The sequence below is a fragment of the Aristolochia californica genome, unplaced genomic scaffold (assembly GCF_029961685.1).
Source record: "Aristolochia californica isolate CCGP_79_NKW_82.1479 unplaced genomic scaffold, dmAriCali1.0.hap1 SCAF_5, whole genome shotgun sequence".
Lineage (NCBI taxonomy): Eukaryota > Viridiplantae > Streptophyta > Magnoliopsida > Piperales > Aristolochiaceae > Aristolochia > Aristolochia californica.
Window position 1 is genome coordinate 3918427 of NW_027182214.1, and position 20627 is coordinate 3939053.

Consider the following 20627-nt stretch of genomic DNA (forward strand, 5'->3'; position numbering starts at 1 on the left):
ATTTAATTATATTAGGACTTATCTCCAAGTGTTAGAGTCTGAGTGTAATTGGGACAAGGATAACTTTCTCTATTATAAATAGAGGTCCATGTACTCTGATTACAACAAGTTATTGATGCCAATAAAGTATTTTATTTTTCCATAAATTCAATAATGGTTTAGTAGAAAATCTTATTTTTGGAATATATTCTTACCATCAGCAATATCAAAAATTTTTTGTATATCTAACGTATCTTCTTTTAGTGGAATTTTTAAACCTTGAGTTTTTTAATCGATTTGAATACTTGTTTTTTTTTTTTTTTGGATCCAAGTAATAGTCGGGAATAGGACTTACTAGGCAATAACTCACCCCTCTAAGTGGATGTTTTTTTTGGAAGAATAATGGAGTTGGGTAGCTTGTTTCATACACAGGCGAAAGCACATAACGAGTCATTAGTAGGAGATTGGGTAGGTGTAAGAGTTCAAGTTTATTTTGATGATTATATTGATAATATGTCAAGAATTAGAATTTTAAGATGGTGTAAGTAGTAAAAAAATAACCTTAAAAAAGCGGTATACCCGATGTTCTATTAGTTAGAATTTGGGAGTGACAATCCTTGTTTGTAGTTTTCATCTAGGTTGGAAATATAATCAGAAAAATATATTTCTAATGAACTTGTTAGTACCTTTTCCAGGAAAAATACTGGGAAGACATTTATAGTAGAAATATGTTTCCACAGATTATTAGTATCTCATGTTTCCTAGAAACACTTATTTAGTTGAAAAATCTTATCCAGTAAAAGTCATATAATTTTTCAAGTAAGATTTTTCAACCAAGATGGGTCGAAAAACTATATAGAATTAAATAAGTGTTTGACAATTGATGTTGTAATGCTTTCACGAGACATTTTTTCATGGCAAATTTGTATTTGACATTTTATTATACTGAAAATTTATCGGATAAGTATGGTAATATATGAAATTAATCATTAATTTCTATTTATTTCCTTAGAAAAGACACAACAAGTTCATTTATTTTTCCTTGAAAAATTTCATGTAATTTCCTCGTAATGCAGTAATACGGTTTTATTTGAATGTTTCATGAAAATGTATATCCTAAGAAAAATATTTTTTGCTAAATTGCCGACAAGGGGCTATGTGTTTGTTACATGTTTCTAAGGGCAATGGTAGAATAAGAGAGGAAGAGAGGGGCATTGAGGAAATCCGGAGGAAGGGTTTTTTTAAAAAAACACGAAAAAGTGGGAAAGACTGGAAGTAGAAGAGAAGGAAAGGGCGCTTGGGAACGTTCATTCGATTTCGAGAGGAGGGGAGAAAGAAGAAAGATAGAGAGAAAGGAGAGACGGCGCGCGACGGAAGGAAGAAGATAGCAGAGGAGGAAGAAGGAGAGGAGGAAAGAGGTAACCCCGAAACTGTGTCATTCCCTCCTTGTCCTCCTCTTCAACCCCTTCTGATTTCGTGTTCCTCTTGTGATTTTCGGAATGAAAAGTCTTAGCTTTCCTTAGGAGGTTATATGTCGTTTGTTCTTTCACTGGATTTAGAGTTTTGAATTTATCTGGTAAGTTCGAATACGGGTCACCTATCCCCAGTTCTTCACTCCTCTCGTCGATTTTCCTAATTTCTATTCCATTTTCCGTTCTCATAATTCGCCATATAATCGTCTTGAGTTTTAGCTTGAGCGAAGTGTCCTCTGTTCGGATTTTAAACCGTTAGGGTTTTCAAAAGTTGTGTTTTGTTCGGTTTGAGTGTGTTGAGTGGTGTACTGAGTTTCAGATTTATGAATTGATGATTCTGATTTGGATTAAAACTAATTGGGTTTTCAAATTTCGTATTTTTGCTTTGATTAAGCATGGATATAAATTGGGTTAAGCATCTGATGTTCAGAACCTTAAGTAAGCGAATTTATTTGCATACATGGTTACACTTAACTTTTCGATATTGTTAGTCTATGGGTGAATTTGAGAATGTGGGAGTTTCCTGTTAATGCTTAGTCTTATTTGGATTTTTGATAAGTTCATCTTTTAATTTATTATGAACCAGTGGGAATATCTCCCTCTTTATGAGAATTCTATAGCCATTTGATATGCAGATATGAATTGAGATTTGAATTCAATTAGAAATATTTCAAGTTCTGAAATTGCATGGTCCCTTGCATTTTATGTATAACTAGTTGAGGGTAAATTTGGGATATTGAAATTGAAGATTGTGATTGAGGTTGGAGTGGATTTAGTTTCTTAAATTTTCATATACACCTTGAGTTCATGCACTAGTTAGTTAACTTGTTAACTAGTTATGTTTCTTCAATTCTTTTCTCAACGCTTCTCTATTTTGTTTTTCCCTTACCATATTGGTGCAATACTATGCCATGGACATAGCCATAACATCTCAAATCTTTTTTTTTTTTTTTTCATCTATTTGTGCTTCTGTTTAAAGTGATTTTTCTTATGTCTATCTTTAGTTAACTTGTTAACTAACTTATGTTTCTTCAAGTCTTTCCTCAACACTTTTCCTTTTTTGTTTTTCCCTTACCATACTGGTGCAATAGTATGCCTTGGACAGACCCATAACATCTCAATAACATCTCAAATGACTTATTTTTTTTCACCTATTTGTGCTTCAGTTGTAAGTGATTTTTTTGTGTGTACATATGTATTTATTTGCCCTACATCTACTTTTGAACATTCTTGATCTTCTACTTCTATCTTTATGTAAATGTTGCCTTTTCATTGTCTGTATTCTTCATTGTACAAGCATGAGCTATTTAACATTTTGTGATATTTCATTTTTATCCTTTTTAGCATAAGCCTCTGTGAATACATAAATAATCTGGATCATCCTTTTATTGTAAATACTTTCTCTTCATTAAAAAGCTAAAAGAGATTGGGAGAGCAGAGGAGAGGACATTGGAGGGCATAGTGACCTTTTCATTTACTGAAAAGGGTTATTCAAGTGGTTTGTCGTCCTGCGGTCTTTTTATCTTTGTTTGTTATATTGCGTAAATTTAGCCGTTTCTTCAGGAATTTTCAGCTACTTGTGCAACAAGATATTGCACACTTCTTTCTCTGCTTGCTGCAGCATAGGAGACATTAAATCTTGAGTGATACCCATTGCGTTGTTTATATTTCTTGGTATAATGTGGAGAAATCCATTCTTTTTTGTTCATTTATTGTCCGGCAGTATTTTAGTCAGTATGAATTATCATTCTGATCATTTGATCTCTTTTATTCTCATGCAGGGAGGAGCCCACAGAACCCTATACATATTTGAAGATTGATCCACCCAAAGAGACAGGACCACATCTTTGAGGAGCTGATCCCTGAGTGAACAATTATATGTTTTGAAGACAATTCAAATAGTTCAGTAAGTTGGTACAAGTGCAAATTTGAAGCGAGAAAATCGAGATTAATTAATTGAAAAATCTAAAATACCGAATTGAAACTGGCTCCAGTTCTCTTTCTGCCTTCGGCCTCCATTTCCCTATATATGTTCATATTTGAAAACCTAATCCCTACAACAGGCAAGAAAACACTTCTTTCTGCAGTGTACTTTGTTTACTATTCTTTTGTAATCTCTTCTCTTTACCACTCTTGATAGGTCAGCAAAGCGAAGAGTGAGTGGGTGTGGAAAAGGAACACTTCAGCCTAATGGGAAGGAGCAACAATGAAAAAACTTTCTCTATGATGAAGAAGAGCAGAGCTGGGAAGAAGCGTTCATTTTCAGGCGGTGGAGGAAAGAAACATAAAACTTCGATTGGCGTTGATCCATTTTTTGGTTCCAATTCAAAGAAACATAAAAAACTTGATAATGACATAGTAGATAGCAGTGACAGCGAGGATGAGGCTGGAGAGTTTCCTGGACACGAAGTTGGGGAAGAGGAGTTCGAACATGTGGTGGAAACTGTTGATGAGAAGAGACTCAGACTAGCGAAGGAGTACGTGGAGAGTGTTAAAGCACTGAAGAAGCACCAGGGGGAAGAAGACGACGATGAAGAAGATGGAGAAGGCTTGGATGGGTATGAAGATGATAGGGGACCCAAGGGAGATTCATTGGTTGCAGAGAAGTTGCAGCAGGAGCAGCTTGAACAGAGTGGGCGAATTCGGAGGATGATTTCGTCCAGGTAAGCTACAATATTTTACTCTTCTTATTGAATGTTTCCTGAACCAACTAAAATGTGAGATTTTTATTTTTTTTGAACTTCTGGAGATTTTATTAATAAAGATAATAAAGTAATATGAGGAGAGCACTCAATTCAAGGCATAAGGGGGTAGAATCCAAATACAAGTGCGGGACAAGATACTCCCTGCTTTGCAAGATTGTCTGAGATGCTATTTGCTGCTCGAGAGTGTGCTGCCATATAATAGAGTTGGTGCTGCTGAAAATTGAAATTTCATCATTGAAGTGCCTGAGTCTCTAAGGAGGCTAATCACCCTAAAAAATCATGGGATCAGAGAGGGAGGGGGGCAGTAACCTGAGGCCTGCGAGGAGAGCTAGGTTCTCTGCTACAATTGAGTTGACAATACCAGCAGGCCCAGAATAGGCCTGGATAGTTGACTGTCAATGTTCTTAAAGATTCCATCCACTACAGCTTGACCTGTTGGAACTCCCATTGAAGTTGAGTTTTAGTCAACCTGTTGGGGGCGGGAGTTCCTAGGTGTAATCCGAGGGATGAGTTGGTCCCTGTAGTTTGCAACTGGAAACGTGTTTCTGCTAATCAATGAGCTTAGAAATGAGGCCAAAGGTCCATAGAAGTGCATGGGACCTTCAATAATTCCCCCTAGTGTCCTCTTTGATCCTCAGAAAGTTCTTGCATTTTTCTTTCTTTCCAGAGTTGCCAGAGCACATTATCCAAGAATATTCTTATTCAAGAATTTCTGCTATGCTCTTGGGCAATCAAGTAGAGACATTGAATTTTGTTAGGATGGCTCCCCAAACTGCATGACTAAAGCTGCAACGAAATAATGCGTGGTTTGTTGTTTCTTCAACCTGCTTACATAGAGAATGCGGTTTGTTGTACAAATCATATATAGTCTTGGAAATTCTTATGAAAGGGTCCTCCAATCCAGGAATTGGTCCTGAATTTTATCGTACCTATTGTTTTGCATGGAATTTGAGATGATGAGAGATTTTTTTGTCTAAAGTTTCAGATCTTTTTCCAAAAGTGGGAGGACCTGTTTGTAGGAATAGATGAGAGGAGCCTTTGCACATATGACTTGTTTCCACAGAGTAGAGCTTTTGGATGTAAACATCCAAAGCCACTTTGTAAGTAAAGCCTGGTTCATCTGCTTTAACCTTTATATCCAAACCTCCACCCTTCCTTTGACACACTTTTTTCCCACCTACCTAGGGGGTATTTGAGCTTTTCATCAGCACCCCACCAGAGGGATTTTCTCTCTAATGCTTCTAACTTTGCAATAACACTAACTGGGCAGCAGATCAAGGAAAAGAAATAGTTTGGAAGGCCTGCAAGGGTAGACTTTATCATTATGGCTTTTCCAGCTAGAGAGAGGAGGTTTCCTTTCCAGGTAGCATGCTTTTTCTTGAACCTTTTAATGTTTGGGATCTGTTGGGGCTTTGCTGTCTGACTACAAAAAAGGAAGCCCAAGATAGGTTGTAGGAAGGTCTAGGACTGTGCACCCGAGGATTCTGCCATAGATTGAGTCTGATCCTTGTTCATATTGACCCCAAATATTCCAGACTTGCTCCAGTTCACCTTTTTGGAGTAATTTTTTTTTTTAAACCAATGTAGTGTTTCCTGTGTTTTGCTTTATGTGATTATGTCCAAGTTAATTCTCCTGATTCTACCATCTGTGAAGACATAGCATACATTTTGGTTGATCGATTTGGAGTAGAAAATGATGGTAAAGTTATTATTTTAGAAATTATTTGTTAATGTCTGGAAAATGATGGCAAAATACTTCAGTTTCTGTTTTTTTTTTTTTTTGATAAAGATGTATTAATAAAACAAGAGGAATTATAAAATTTGGGGGAGCATGTCCCTTACAACCAGTGTTTGTAGGGTAGCTCCTTGCCTGGCTAGCACATTTGCCGCTGAATTTGCAGATCTCGGAATGTGAGTCCAAATACAAGAAAAAATTGAGGTAATTTCTAAAATTTCCCTGAAGGTATCCCAATGCCTCCTCGGAGGAGAGGATGCACTCTCACACCATCCTATAACCACTTTTGAGTCACCTTCGATATGAAGAGGCCCATTGCATTTATCTCTGAAGTCGCGGAGATCGGAGAGGATGCCATGTAACTCTGCAGACGTAGAGTCAGATATACCTAGAGGGCCAACATAAGTGAAAAACTGATTGTGTGAATGATCTGAAATAACTCCTCCGAAACCTGAAATCCCAGGGTTACCAAGAGACGAGCCATCAAAATTTAACTTGAGATAACCAGGATCAGGAGGAGTCCATTCTTGCAAGACCGGAAGCTTTTTCCCAGAGTGCATCATAACCTTTCTCCAGTTTTCATGAATAGAGGTGCTTAGAAAGGAAGAGAAGGCTTTCTTGGTCAGAAGCCAAGTTGATATATGACCCACCACTCGGTCCGCAACCCGATCTGTAGATTCACATTTTGCATCAAAACATCTTCTATTGCGCTCATTCCAAAGCTCTCGCGGTATGAAATTGGCACAAGAAGAGAACATCAGTTTTCCAAGGCTAGGCAGAAGGGTACCAGTGAGAGATTTACTCAATGAGAGTAGATCAACCACCATGCAGAATTGTAACCCAAACTTTCCAAGAATGCTGGTCATACCTTCCAAGAGAACATGCATTGAAGTAGAATGTGGCTTGTGGTCTCATCGTTAGAGTTGCTGAATGGGCACAAGGGGTCAATAGAGGGGTGTCCTCATCTTCTCAGCATGACTACCGAGAGAATCTTGCCTTGACAAGCATTCCACATGAAGAATTTTATCTTTGGAGGGGCACACATATACGCCATACAAAGTTGATCTCATTCTCCCTCCAAGACGAATTCCTGCCATTTAAGAAGCCATAAGCGGATGATACAGTGAATGAGCCCTGTTTATCTGGCCACCAAATGAGCTTGTCAGCCTCCAAACGACGAATTTTAACTGAAGCAACAGAGTCCATCAAACAACTAGCCTCCAAAGCATCACTATCTAAGAGACCCCTTCTAGGATGGAGGCTCATACCCTCCCCCTCAAAAGCGTCTGCTACTGATATGTCTCTACGAGACGTGAGGAGAAAAAGACTTCTGAATGCAACCTGCAGTGGCTCTTGCCCTATCCACAAGTCTTCCCAAAACTTCGAGCGATCTGCCATTGCCCACATAGAATCTACTGGCAGAATGAAATTTTGGAAGCAGAAGGTATAAAGCTCTCCATATTGAAGAAAGACCTCTTCGATTCCCACCAGACATCCACCAATGAGGGTCCCCACTAAGCTTAGCAAGAACCATGGTACAAAAATTATTTTCAAATCCATGGTCGAAGGAAATGAACAACTGTACTTCTCTTTTATTGTTTTGTTTGTATGGAGTCATATTGTTTGTAAACTTCCTATTTCATGTCCAAATTTCTTAACTGCATTTCAGATTGACACTTCTTAACAATAGGTAGCCCAATGGTACTTTTGCAGTTTACCCCCTCGAGAAAAATAAAATCGTAGAGCTGGAAGAACTATTAACTTTTTCTTTGATACCACAAGTCTGACATTGTTCACTGTACAAATTGCAGGGTTGGAAAGCCAGATTCTGATGATGGATTTCAACTCATACGAAGGCATCATCAGTCTGTTACAGCAGTTGCTTTATCTGAGGATGGGGAGAAGGGGTTCTCTGCCTCTAAAGATGGAACTATTTGCCACTGGGATGTATCTAGTGGCCAATGTGAAAAGTATTTATTTCCAAAGAAGGAAGTTTTAATCTCCCATGGTGCAAAGAGCCCACATAACCCATCAAGCAGCTGGAGCAAACATATTCTATCTTTGGCTGTTAGCTCTGATGGCCGGTATTTGGCTACAGGAGGTTTAGACCGTCATGTTCACCTATGGGATACCCGTACGCGAGAGCACATTCGGGTAACTATCTCTCTTATGTTGCTGTTAGATTTGTTAAGATTTTTAATAAAGCAATCACTTAGTAATAACTGTTACTTGAGTTCAACTGTGTTGGCCATAATAAAAACAACCTGATATTTTTCCCAATGATCTGCAAATAGATGCTTAGCACAAACCTGACCACCTTTGTATTCAAGGCATGTCTTAGTGTGGGTGATTGTCTTATATGCTTATTCTCTTCTGATGGTATTATTAAATATTTTATTGAGGTGAAACCTGGTAGGAGAGTTACTCTGTCACTCTATGCAGTTATTTTTTTAAAGCTTGGACTCAGTGAAAGTTGCACACCAAACATACAAAGTGGGATCCTATTCTTTGAGAACATTCTGATTGTAGTATCTTGTTATTAACAGGCACTTCCTGGTCACAAAGGATCCATTTCTTGTTTGGCTTTCAGACATGGGACTTCAGAACTTGCATCTGGGTCATTTGATCGTTCGATTAATTTATGGAATGTAGATGACAGAGCATATATGGAAACTTTACTTGGTCATTCATCTGAAGTGTTAACTGTTGATTGTCTACGCAAGGAACGTCTATTGACTGTTGGACGTGACCGGACTATGATGTTGTGGAAGGTAAAGAACATTCTTTTTTTGTTGAAAATAATAGGGAACATTTTTGTGGTTGCTGCCAAAATAGATAGATTATCAATACTTGGATTTTTTTATTTTTTCAAAGAGGTATTTGTTCTCAATTTTATAGGTAGTCTGGCCTCTTTGTAAAGCTTATTACTTGATGAAGTGACTTTTGAGATTTTTTTTCTAATAAAACTGCTTTGTAAAGTGACTTCATCAGTCTTTTGTTGATCATATCGAAGTTTTTTAATTCTTGCAACCATTTTACGAGTTTGTAGAATTATTATCAAATATCAAAGAGCTTGAGGTCATTTGCTATTTATTTTTTTTGCAATTGTGATGAGGTGTAGAGGGGAAGATCTGTTTATGAAATAGTTCAAGAAAGAGTCGTCTCATCTAAAAAGGGGGAAAAGAGTGTTTTTATGTTATGTGTGTTACTAACTTGTCTTTTGTTACAACATGTTAGGTTCCTGAGCAAAGCCACTTAATTTTTCGGGCTCGTGCGTCAAGTTTAGAGTGCTGCTGTTTTATCAATAATGAAGAGTTCTTATCTGGCTCAGATGATGGAAGTATTGAGCTTTGGAACTTTATGCGAAAGAAGCCTGTGTACATCGTAAAAAATGCCCATTCTATACCTTCTTCTGACAATCATGTGGATTCAAAAGAAAATGGAATAGTTTGCAATGGAGATAAAAGAGGTAATATTTTGAGTTTGTCTTGCAATGGAGAAATCTATTCCTAAACAAATATATATAGTCTTGGAGAAGTAGATGCTGTTGGAATTAGTAGTATGATGTACAATGTTACTGCAACCTATTGAATGATTCATATCTTTCATAGACTTTAATCGGCTTTCCTGGTGCTTGAATGTAAAAACCGTTGGCCAAAAATTTGTGGAGATTCATTTTGCACCTGAGATGACGTTCTTCTTACAGTTGCATTTGTTGTTTGTTCATTCATTTGTGTATTTAAAGTTGAAATCCCATCAACAGCTGCTTATTTTATTTACTTGATGTTTTGTACATTCTCTTTGCAGAAAATGGAAATTGTTTGAGTAGTTCGAAAGCGCAATCATGGGTGGGTGCTGTTGCTGTCTGCAGGGGCAGTGATTTAGCTGCATCTGGAGCTGCAAATGGTTTGGTTCGTTTATGGTCTATCCAAAGTTCCACAAAAAACATTCAGCAATTATATGCTCTTCCACTTGTACGTTTACTGTGGGTTTTAGCCTTCTTGCCTATATGAATTCTTCTCCATTCTGCTCTGTCATTTCCTTGTTGTGTTGCTAATTGACCTTCTTTTACTCTTTTTTTTTTCCCATCATTTCCGTCCATGTTGGTTTGAACCTTCTAGCATTTTTGTGCATCTCTGAACCCGGATCACTAAAGCCTTTCTAATTGCTTTGCTATTGGGTCTCTGTGAAACGTGGGAAACCATCTCAAACAACTCTCTTCTTTTTCTTTCTCTTCTTACTTTAAATTTTTCTCCATTACATGCATTGGTTCATTTCCTATTGCTACTCCAATATCAACTAGGGGTAAAGAAAGAGAAGACAAACAAAAATTTAGAGATCATACGAAGAAATTGGATTCAGTTTAGTTTTACTAATTCTAGTAATGAAAAATTGGTCAAATAAAAGATCAAGTTGTGGTTAGGAATGTCTCTGAAGAAAGAGTAAGTTCACTCAAGAGTTGTGATTAAATTATTAATTCTTCAATTTGGATTGTTCATAGCCAAATGTGATTACTTTTCTAGTGTATATTCTATAGTTGATGACTTCTTTAAATTCTTATGTTATATGACTTCCAGGTTGGATTTGTAAATTCTCTAGCATTTGCCAAATCTGGACACTTCCTGATAGCTGGAGTAGGGCAGGTCAGTTTTTCAAGCTATGGAAAAGTTTCTAGCAAGTTTTCTTTTCTATTCTTTTTTTTTTCTGCTGTTCTTCTAATTCCTCAGGATACTGCAAACAAAGAATAAAAAGGATTTTTGAGCTTGCATAAGACACTGGTCTCAGACTTTATACCTCTTTTGAACCTTAAAGACTAAAAGTTTAGATCATAAGACTGTATCTTTGTAAGACAAAAACTTTGTCAGGACATAAATATTCTAAAATTTGAAGGAAAACTAAGATTCCTTTTTTAATGTGGCTCAAATCTGCTTTTAAATGTCACAAGAGATTAATAGTCTTCTAAAGTGTATTTTAATCGGATTGCAAATGGTGCCTGAATATTTTAGAAACTAGACATTACCTGCATCAACAAAATAATCCTGGTGATTATAATTTAAAATTTTATTATCACAAAAGACTGATAGTATAGTACTCTTTTAGGCTGGCTGTAGTTATTTGGTTTGGATAATGTGCTCTAACTTTGTTTGTGAAATAAATTACGTCAGAGGACTGATGAGTTTTATTTACAATCAAGGCATGCTTTTTATGGTGATCAACCGAACGAACATAGGGGGGTGATCACACTTTTCTTCATCACAACATCTCTAACAAAATAACAATCCACTTATGTGCTTTGTTCTTTCATGAAAAACTGGATTGTTAGCAATAAATGTAGCAGTTTGGTTATCACAAAACATAGTCATGGCTTCATTTTGTGGAAGTCTTTTTATTTTTATTTTTTATGAAGATGTATTTTTATTAACAAGATAAAATTACAAAGGTGGAGGGAGCAAATCCCTTACAACAAGAGATTGCAGGAAAGCTCCCTCTTTGGCAAGCACATCTGCTGCCGAATTTGCAGATCTCGGAATGTGAGACCAAATACATGAAAAAGAAGATACAATATCCAAAATCTCCTGGAATATGTCCCAGTGCTTCCATGGGGGAGTAGTATTGCGCTTGCACGAACCAATCACCACATTGGAATCCCCTTCAATGTGGATAGGCCCACTACATTTGTCTCTGAACACCTTAGAGACTGATCTCACTCACATGAGCTCGCTAATAGTATGCGCCATATCCCTGTCGCTTTTGCGCTGGATCTAGCTACAACAATCTATTTCTTGCTTTTCCAACTAATTAAGTTGCCACCCAAAAAGTCACAATAGTCTTAGTTGATTTTCCGTCTAGCTTTGACCCAACATTGTCTGCATCAGAGAAGACCTCAATTTTAAAGTGGCCATTATTTTTAAAGAAAAGACCTATCCTTGGTGCTCCCTTGAGATATCTCAAGATCCTTTGAGTTGCTTCAAGATGAATCTTCCTTGGGTGTTCCATAAACTGGCTTACTACACTTGCAACAAAAGATATATCTGGGTGCGTAGCTGTGACATATATGAGCTTCCCAACTAGTCTCCTATACAATGTCTTATCATTCAATTCTATACTTCAGTCATCGTGTAAATTTTGTCCAACTTGCATTGGAGTATCTACCCATTTAGCTCCCAATAATCCATACTCATGTAGCATATCAATTATATACTTTCTTTGAAATAATACCAGTCCTTTGCTTCTTGCAATTTTTACACCTTAGAAATATTTTAATGCTCTCAAGTCTTTGGTCTGGAAGTAAGTAGCAAATAGTTTTTTAACTTCTTCTATTCCAGGGGTATCACTGCCATACAATATAATATCATCCACATATACAAGTAAAACTATGATCCTTGAAGGTCATGATGACAAACAAAGAATGATCGTAGTGGCTCCTATAAAAGTCCATAGATATCACTACTTGGCTAAAACTTGCAAACCAAGCACATGGACTTTGTTTCAGCCTATAGATTGCTTTCTTGAGTCTGTATACCTTGTGCATCTCCCTCTGAGCAACATACCCCGGTGGTCTAGGTCACCATACAAAGAAACATTCTTTATGTCTAATTGGCATAAGAGCCACTCCCGAGTAACAACAATAGATACCAGAATGCGTACCTAAGATAATCGAGCAATTGGAGAAAAAGTTTCAAACACATCTACACCATAAGTTTGTGTATATCCTTTGGCCACCAGATGAGCTTTATACCTCTCAACTGAGCCATCAGTCCTGTATTTGATTGTATACTCCCATCTACAACCAACCACTGTAGCACCTGAAGGTAACTCGCATAACTATCAGGTTCGTCGCTCTAATAGAGCAACCATCCCATCATCCATGGCTTGCTTCCATTGTGGAGAGGAAATAACATTTTGCACTGTAAAAGGAATAGTGCAAGTAGAGATCGACAATGCAAACTTTCTGTAGTTGTAAGACAAGGATCATATGAATCAAAATGAGACAACAAATGATGAATACCTTTCTGTTCACCTTTCCTTAAAGCAATGGGTAGGTGCAGATCACTTGCCTCAGGATTTTGAGACGAAGATGAGTCATGGTCCTTCATGGGAGAGGAGGTCGTTGGCTGAGAGGGATGCACTCGTCGACGCTAATATACCTGCAAGGGTTTCTCAATAGTGGTATTTTGCGTAGGTCTAAGAAAAAAACATCAATCAGTAGGGAAATAACTGGCTCAGATACTAGGGAAGAAGATGGGACATCAATGGGAGTAGTAGACTCAAAAAAGGGAGTATTCTAAAAAAATGTGACATTTGCGGATACAAATGCTTTCTAATAGATGGACAAAAATTCTTGTACCCCTTTTGTTTACGAGTTCCCAAGAAAAATACAGTTAATTGCACAAGGAGATAACTTATCTTTGGATGATCCCATAACACGACGTTCGAAAGGAGCTTTGGTGATACTTGCCCAATTGACATGACTCACATTGAAGTGTAAGATTGGAAGGAAATTCTGGAAAGACGAATTAGTTTTGCCAGCGAAGGATGACCTAACCGCAAATGCCATTGGAATGGGGTAGCAGATGTATGAAGTGCATGTAATGTATTATCTGGCAAGTGACTTTTTAAATAATACAAACCACCTCTCATGCGCTGAACCAATTGTCATCTTTGTTGTGAGGTCCTGAAATAGACAATGAGTAGGATAAAAAGTTAGAGAACAATTCATAGACTTAATTAATTGGCTCACAGACAACAGGTTTAGGGGAAGTTTAGAACTAGTAAAGCAAGCTGAGGAGACACGAACGATGCAAGGATAACAGTACCAACACCCTAGACTAAGGAAACAAACCCATAAGCTAAATTTACTTACTTTATATGTCATGACTCTTTCATTTTAGAAAACAAGGATGACATACCTGACATGTGAGTAGTTGTTCCGAAATCGATAACTCGGGTAGGAGAAGGGGACACATGAAGAGCGGACATACCTGAAGTAGCCAATGTAGCAGTAGGAGTAGGAGCATGAACCATATATGCTAAGGATGAACCAACTGAAAATTGAGCTAGTCGTTGTGTAATCTGCTGTTGTTGCTGAAATAGTTATCGTACCTTATCAACTCCCCTAAAGGGATAGAAGCAACAACCTCATAGATTGTTCCACTAGTCTCATGACTGGTAGAGTTTGCCTAGGCAGACTTTCCAAAATTTTTCTAGCATCTATTAGAGTAATGATTGTTTTGTCCACAATGGACACACTTCCTCTCAGACTTACCGACACCAATGCCTCGACCTCTGCCTGAACTGTCTCTACCTCTTCCTCACCCAGAACTTGTCCAACCTTGAGATGAGTCTTCTGGGCTAGGACTAGGGCCCAAAGTATTAAGTGCAACCGTATTTGTCTCCTTACCTCATTTTTCTTCTTTAGATACCAAAGTCGTTTCTGCCCTCACAATTTTGTTGAAAGTAGTGGGTAATTAAGGTACCTCTTCCGAAGGTCAGATTTGTGTTAATGCTGTCAAACTCCCCACCTAGGCCATCAATAAACTTCACCACTGGTAGTTGGTTCTGTTGTTTTCTTAATTCTTGCTCATCCGTAGTGAATGGATGATATACATTAATTTCCTGCCAGAGTACCACAAATGCACTATAATATTGTGTAACACTTGTTACCCCTTTTCAAACCAAAGAAATTGGTGTACAATTCATAAACTCTGGATAAATTGCTCTCTTGAGCATACAAATATTTCAAAGAAACCCACATTGCCTTTGTTGTTTCACAATGCATTACTTGATTCCTTAATGTTGAATCAGTACTGTTGATAATCCAAGTCATAACTTGGTACTCTTCAACTTCCCAAATTGCTCTCTTCAGCATACAGATACTTCAAAGAAACCCACATGGCCTTTGCTGTTTCACAATGCATCACTTGATTCCTTAATGTTGAATCAATACTGTTGACAATCCAAGTCATAACTTGGTTGTCTTCAACTTCCCAATCATCAGTCACTAGGATTGGAGGATCATCTCTGATGTATTTTGTCCTCCTTCCCTTCAAGAACATTCTCACTTACCTGGCCTTATTAAGATAATTTAGTCTTGTCGACTTCTCATATGTCATAAATATTACATCTTTGCCATAAGACTCACCAATATCGTTAGATGGTACATAAATTTCACCCAAATAAGCCATAAAATAAGTATAGAGTCACCAAAAATATTCAATTTCAATATTCAAATACTTTTGCAAATTCCAAGATGTAGGCCCCACTTCCTAAAAATTAGGCTTAGGGCAGGGATGAGATGTACACAAGTGATATATGCTTAAATCAACACCATATATCAAATAGATAGATCCTTCAAATATAAACTATAATTAGGGTTGATGTTAGCATGCAGATTTATGTCGTAGTCACATGTCTAGGGATAGTTCACGCACATCCCAAGATCTCTAAAAAAGGAGCCCCTTATGAGCAATCAAAGCATGAATATCGTTTGAAGGATGATAGAACCATTAACCTTAAGGTTATGGCAGAAGAAAAGAGAAATAAATTTTTACCAACTAGTCACTGAGGAAATTTGAAACACCATGATTTTGTGAAGATGTCCAGATAAAGAAGAGGGTTTCTGGCTAAGATGTACTCCTAGCAACAATTATTGCTCTGATCTCATATGCTGGGCCTGTTGGGATATCAGATTCTGCTTCTCAGTCTCAGACAGTGTTAGCTATATTCAACAGCAGTTCTGTGGACTGCGGTCAAAGGAGAGACTAGCACTGTTATCAGCTGGTGTTCCACAGGCATTAAACCCCCGTGGATGCATTGCCAAGCCTACCATGTTGTAATGGATCTGGTTTCTTCCGCCTCTCAGCCGACAAATTAAATGTCACCTTTCAAAAAAGAAAAAAAAAACTGAAACCATCTTATTATAAGTGTCTGGAAGTTGAAATTCATTGCCCCCTTCTTTTTGCTTGTAATACCAGGAGGATAATTATTGACATCCAAGTGGAACATAACAATTGATCTAAAAAAAGGTGAAAAATAGCAATTACAGACTGCCCCCATAACATTAAAACCTGGGAAGTGAATGACGAGTGTTACTTAATCTCCCATTCGGGTGACGGAAGCGACAATCAAGATCACCATACTTCCAAGTTATGCAAGCAGTGTAGGAAACGAGAATGATATTATTAGTCGAGAAAGTTGATATATTGACCCGATAAAATAGAGTTTAAACCAAACTATTTGAGTTCATGCAAGAGTCATACTAATACATTGAAAGTATCTCTTATGCAGGAACCACGGTTAGGAAGATGGGGACGTGTTTCAGAAGCTCGAAATGGAGTATTTATTCAGCGACTCAAGCTTTTGGAAGAATGATAAAGCATGGCCGCTCATTTTCAGTGATCTGCTCAATTTTGGCCTAGCCGTTAGCTAAGAGCTGTTAGATGGAAACAAGCTTTCAGAAGACGTGCAATTTTGACCCTAACTTTTACCAAGAGATGACTGATGGAATGAAGTTCAGCATTTTGCCCCCACCACAGTTTTGTAGTGAATTATTTTCTTAATTTTAGCCTGCGTTTGTTCTAGCGTATAATAACTCTTTGTTTGAGGGTAATGTATCCACTAAGTGTCTGGAAATGGCTCCCAAAAACTTCCAGTCCATTGTTGTAGAAGGCATAGTTTTTATTTACTTATTTAAATAAGTTTTTTTTTTTTTTGAAGATCGTTCAGTTCAGAGAAACGGTAGAATGGTAGAAGAAGAGTTCATCCAGATTGATTAAAAATCACAGAGAATAACATACCAGAGTTTTTTTTTTTTTTTTTCGTTGATAAAACTGTGTCCGTGATTGTAGTAGAATGATATGTTAGTTCAAAACATATTGTTAATTTGGTCATCCAATCAACAAATATTTGCTCAGAAATTCTGTGATTGTACTGTTTTTCTTGTTTAAAGAGGCATATGTTGATGATGAACCTTGGATTTTAAGATCTTGGGATGAGAAAAGGGGTCTGGTGTGGGCAGACTCGTTATCTCGTCTACAAATCCAGTTCCTGACAGTAAACCAAGATTTATTACCTAAATTTGTAGATTCTCAATCTGTGAGGCGAGACTTAGAAGAAGACCTCTCCCTTCTCTGTCTTCTTCATTTCCAACAAAGTCAGGAGGGGAAATAGATGGAAAGCCAGAGAAGAGCCTATCCTCTCCTTTTTCTTCACTAGAAGGCAAATTTTCCATCCTCCCCTCTACCTGTGAAAATGGGGAAGGGACCTCTGGCTTCCTCCCATTGCCAAGACTCTGACCCTTGTGATTTGGATCCCTAAAATTCTCGTGGGATCGATACTCAGGTAGAATTCTTTATTAATAAACCTTTGGGAAGAATTTTTCATTATCTGAAAATATTTTCTAGATAATAACTATAATTGGTGGAAAAGAGTAAAAAACAAAATGTGATAGAATATCAAACAATGGAAATTTTGTCGCAAGTGAGAAGCTTATTGTCTAAAGTCAGCTTTCCCATGTCGGTCACATGCAACTTCATTGTGACAACCAAGATATCGTAGACATTACATCAGATACTAGTTTTTTCATACGATAAAAGACATTGATATTAATTGTTATTTTGTAACTAATACCTAAAAGCAATTACAACTAGACCCTCTTGGTGTCACTTGTTCCAAAGTGGGGTTTTTATGGTATATGCACTTGAATGGAATTGTATGCTTAGTAGTTATAATGGGATATCTATTTGAAATTCTTTAGTATTCTTACTTGTTCTAGCCCACATTTCAGGGGCATTCTTGTCATATGAAATAATTACAACTACAAATAAAGGAGATTAAGTGGGAACATGCACTACTTTTCCCCTAAACTCCCATTTTTTCACCCAGTTTCTTCCTCCTCGCACTTTTGCCCTAAACCTTGTTCAGATTCCAATCAATGCCCATTGAATCTGAGGCTTTGCTCCAATTATGAATTTTGCATTGGATTCCTACTTACTACTTCCATGGTTCAGTAAGAGAGAGATCATTCACAAACACAACCCAATAAATTTCCCAAATAAAGTCTATAAATAAATCTAAATATGGAAGAAAATAGTTTCATAGAGGAAGGAGGAGAAACACTCTTCCTGCTATACTCCACACTATCTTTTCTAATTCTTTGAAGAAACACTGACCAAGGAGTTTAGCCATAACTTGGTCAGATCAACTCAAATTAGAAAACCTCAACTAAACCCCATCCACAAAGATTTCTAATGGCAGAATCTCAAGTTCCAATTCATAGTCGGGAACCTCCATATGAGGATGAAGTGAACTATGACCATATGCTAAGTGGACCATGTGTCCAGTAACAAAAGCAAATAGCTTAAAATCCTGTTTCAACTTACATGCATCCTACAAGTTATTCAACAGCCAGAACTAAACCTCAAAATTACTTTCCAGCCAGCTTCTATGAGACAGCTAAGTTTCCTGGGACCAATAACAAATGACAGTAAATGAATCAACATCATCTCCAGCTATAAGCTTATATTTAATCCTGAGATGAACATCTCAATCTCCACCTAAAGTGGCTGAATCCCTCCAAGCCAACGCATCCAACAGAACAATGTAAACAAAGCAACAACAGCCTAAAAAGAGAATACAGAGGTATACAGCTAGTAAGTTCCACAACCATGGGTCGTTTTCAACTAAATGCAGTCCTATCCAGTAGAAACCAGATGCTCCTCTTGAATGGCATTAAAAAATAAAGAGAGATGATCATAAAGAAAGGGCTACAGAAGAAAGGGATAGTTAAACATCCACTATCAAGACCAATTTTACAGTTCACTGAACTTTCATCTAATACTGTCATGCATAATTCTTCAGGAGTGAAAAATAAGCTCTTTCTGAATTACCAAGTTGAAGAAACAACTACGAGTGTTTCCTACTCCCACAAACTGTTACATACCATTAGCTTGTAGACATAAAAGTACTACAAGGAGACACACTTGTAAAATAAGCTCCACAAATAACAAATAATATGATATTAAGTTCTTGAAATCATCACCATCGTTTTAGTCCAAAAGAACTCTATTGCATAACTGACCGGCAAGCCAATAGCATATCTAACCAATTTGTCCCACAGAACTATTAACATTTAACTTCAACAAACAAACTGTATGGAGAAAATCTCCACTTCAAGGGGCTCGGTTCTCAATTGGCACGGCCTCTAATAACATCAAGGCCCATTTCAGTTGGATCTGTTGCTTGCAACTCTACCTGGATACCATCTAGCTCCCTCTTGAACCTATCCTTGGAACTTGCATAGAGCATCTTACTCCTCACCCTCGATGAGTCGGGACACCTTCAATCAGAAAGTAAAAAAAAAAAAGGATAAATAGAGTAACTTTAGCCATTGCACAGAGATGAAGAGAAAAAAAAAGTTACCAGGCAATGAAAAATATTTTGCTTTTCTGGCAGTTCTCTGCAGTAACAAAGTCAAAGTCATAGACAGCATATCGGCACTCATCAGCAGGCAGGCTAGCAGTGAAATCTTCATAGCTTTGTGAGGGCTCCCCAAGCTTTTCAACTATGACCTGCTTAAGCTTCTCCTCTATCTTGTAGACAATGAAACGATAGGTCCTCTTTGCTTTCAACTCCAGAAACTTCAGCTTGCAATCGTCATTGACCGCCATACCAGATGCGGCGTTAGCCTATTAATTGAGAAAACAAAACAAGGAGTCCATGAAATTAGCAGAATATGATGAGCCCACCTTGTCTACTGAGAGAGATACATAATCAAGAAATCTAAGTGTTAACTGATTAACAACAAATTGCATCCTGAAGTTGCAATGGTACAAGCAGAGTCCTAAATGATTGATCAGTCACACATAGGTCGGATGTAAATGTGAGACAAACAGCTATTAGCTCAGACATAAAAATTCTATAAACTGCATCATATCTTGCAAAATTGATTTTTTATCTTTTCATACCAGTGCCCATAAACTCGTATTTCATTATTGATGCTTCCGCACATCAGATCGGTAGAGAAATATAAATAAAAAATGCCTTATATGAATGGTCGTTTGAGCAAGAAAACGTAGAAAACCCTAACAAAAATTCATGAAAATGAAATTGTGCACCAAGGAATATTTACAAACTCCAATCATGCATTATACAGAAATTTTCCAACCGCAGCTACATCCACATCTTAACCATAAGAAGTTATAGGTATAAATAACTAAAGCTCAATCCGCATTTGCGATCAACGAAATCACATAACAGCTAAAAAAAGAAAACCTAAAAAACAGGTTTGAACCTGAACCAAACCGACCTAATGCAAATCTAACATGCAACCTATCCATCATCTATTAGAAGGACAGGAATGAGATCAAATCCATCACCGCCGTTCCCAATTTGAGAAAACGAAGCAGAATCGATCACAGATGAGACAAGTAAAACCAGCAGGGGAAAAAATTATATGCCCATATGAATATAAATAAACCGAAATAAAAATGAATGCGGAATAATAATCCCCCACCAAAAAAGAAAAAAACAACAGAAAAATAGGTTAATTAGGGAAATATCTCACCATTTTTTTAGGAGACGATCGGGTAGGGAGCTGGAGAGCTGGCAATCGGAGAGGAAGAAGAGGAAGTCAAGAAAAATTCTAGGGCAGTTGAGAGAGAGAGAGGAAAGCCGACTCCGATTTCTGGCAGGGGAAAAGCATCCGCGCACGGGAAATAGCGTAAATAAAAGCCTGGG

General features: G+C 37.4%; 2 protein-coding genes across 3 annotated transcripts; one reads left to right on the plus strand and one right to left on the minus strand.

The window, feature by feature from the left end:
- The first annotated feature begins 1237 nt into the window (after window positions 1–1237).
- Window positions 1238–16602, plus strand: LOC137965858 (U3 snoRNP-associated protein-like EMB2271). 2 transcript variants are annotated; one of them, XM_068812226.1, is made up of 9 exons: window positions 1238–1397; window positions 3233–3357; window positions 3592–4114; window positions 7703–8045; window positions 8438–8662; window positions 9129–9360; window positions 9699–9865; window positions 10469–10534; window positions 16179–16602. In XM_068812226.1, the coding sequence occupies exons 3-9, from the start codon at window positions 3642–3644 to the stop codon at window positions 16260–16262; spliced, it is 1590 nt and encodes a 529-aa protein (XP_068668327.1). In that variant the 5' UTR covers window positions 1238–1397; window positions 3233–3357; window positions 3592–3641; the 3' UTR covers window positions 16263–16602. The 2 variants fall into 2 exon arrangements, with proteins under 2 accessions (XP_068668327.1, XP_068668328.1); XM_068812227.1 differs by having other exon boundaries at window positions 3233–3352.
- A 2150-nt stretch (window positions 16603–18752) lies between these two features.
- On the minus strand, window positions 18753–20627 carry LOC137965948 (actin-depolymerizing factor 1). Its single transcript, XM_068812356.1, has 3 exons — window positions 20455–20627; window positions 19311–19576; window positions 18753–19227 (listed from the first exon to the last, which is right to left on the minus strand). Exons 1-3 carry the CDS (start codon window positions 20455–20457, stop codon window positions 19077–19079), a joined length of 420 nt encoding a protein of 139 aa, XP_068668457.1. The 5' UTR covers window positions 20458–20627; the 3' UTR covers window positions 18753–19076.

Excerpts from the sequence above, each read along its gene's own strand:
- LOC137965858 (XM_068812226.1), top strand. The coding sequence starts at position 3,642 with ATGGGAAGGAGCAACAATGAAAAAACTTTCTCTATGATGAAGAAGAGC. Across the intron at positions 8,046-8,437 it reads GTACGCGAGAGCACATTCGG|GCACTTCCTGGTCACAAAGG; the intron begins GTAACTATCTCT and ends TGTTATTAACAG. Across the intron at positions 10,535-16,178 it reads TGATAGCTGGAGTAGGGCAG|GAACCACGGTTAGGAAGATG; the intron begins GTCAGTTTTTCA and ends TCTCTTATGCAG.
- LOC137965948 (XM_068812356.1), bottom strand. Across the intron at positions 19,228-19,310 it reads AAAATATTTTTCATTGCCTG|GTGTCCCGACTCATCGAGGG; the intron begins GTAACTTTTTTT and ends TTCTGATTGAAG.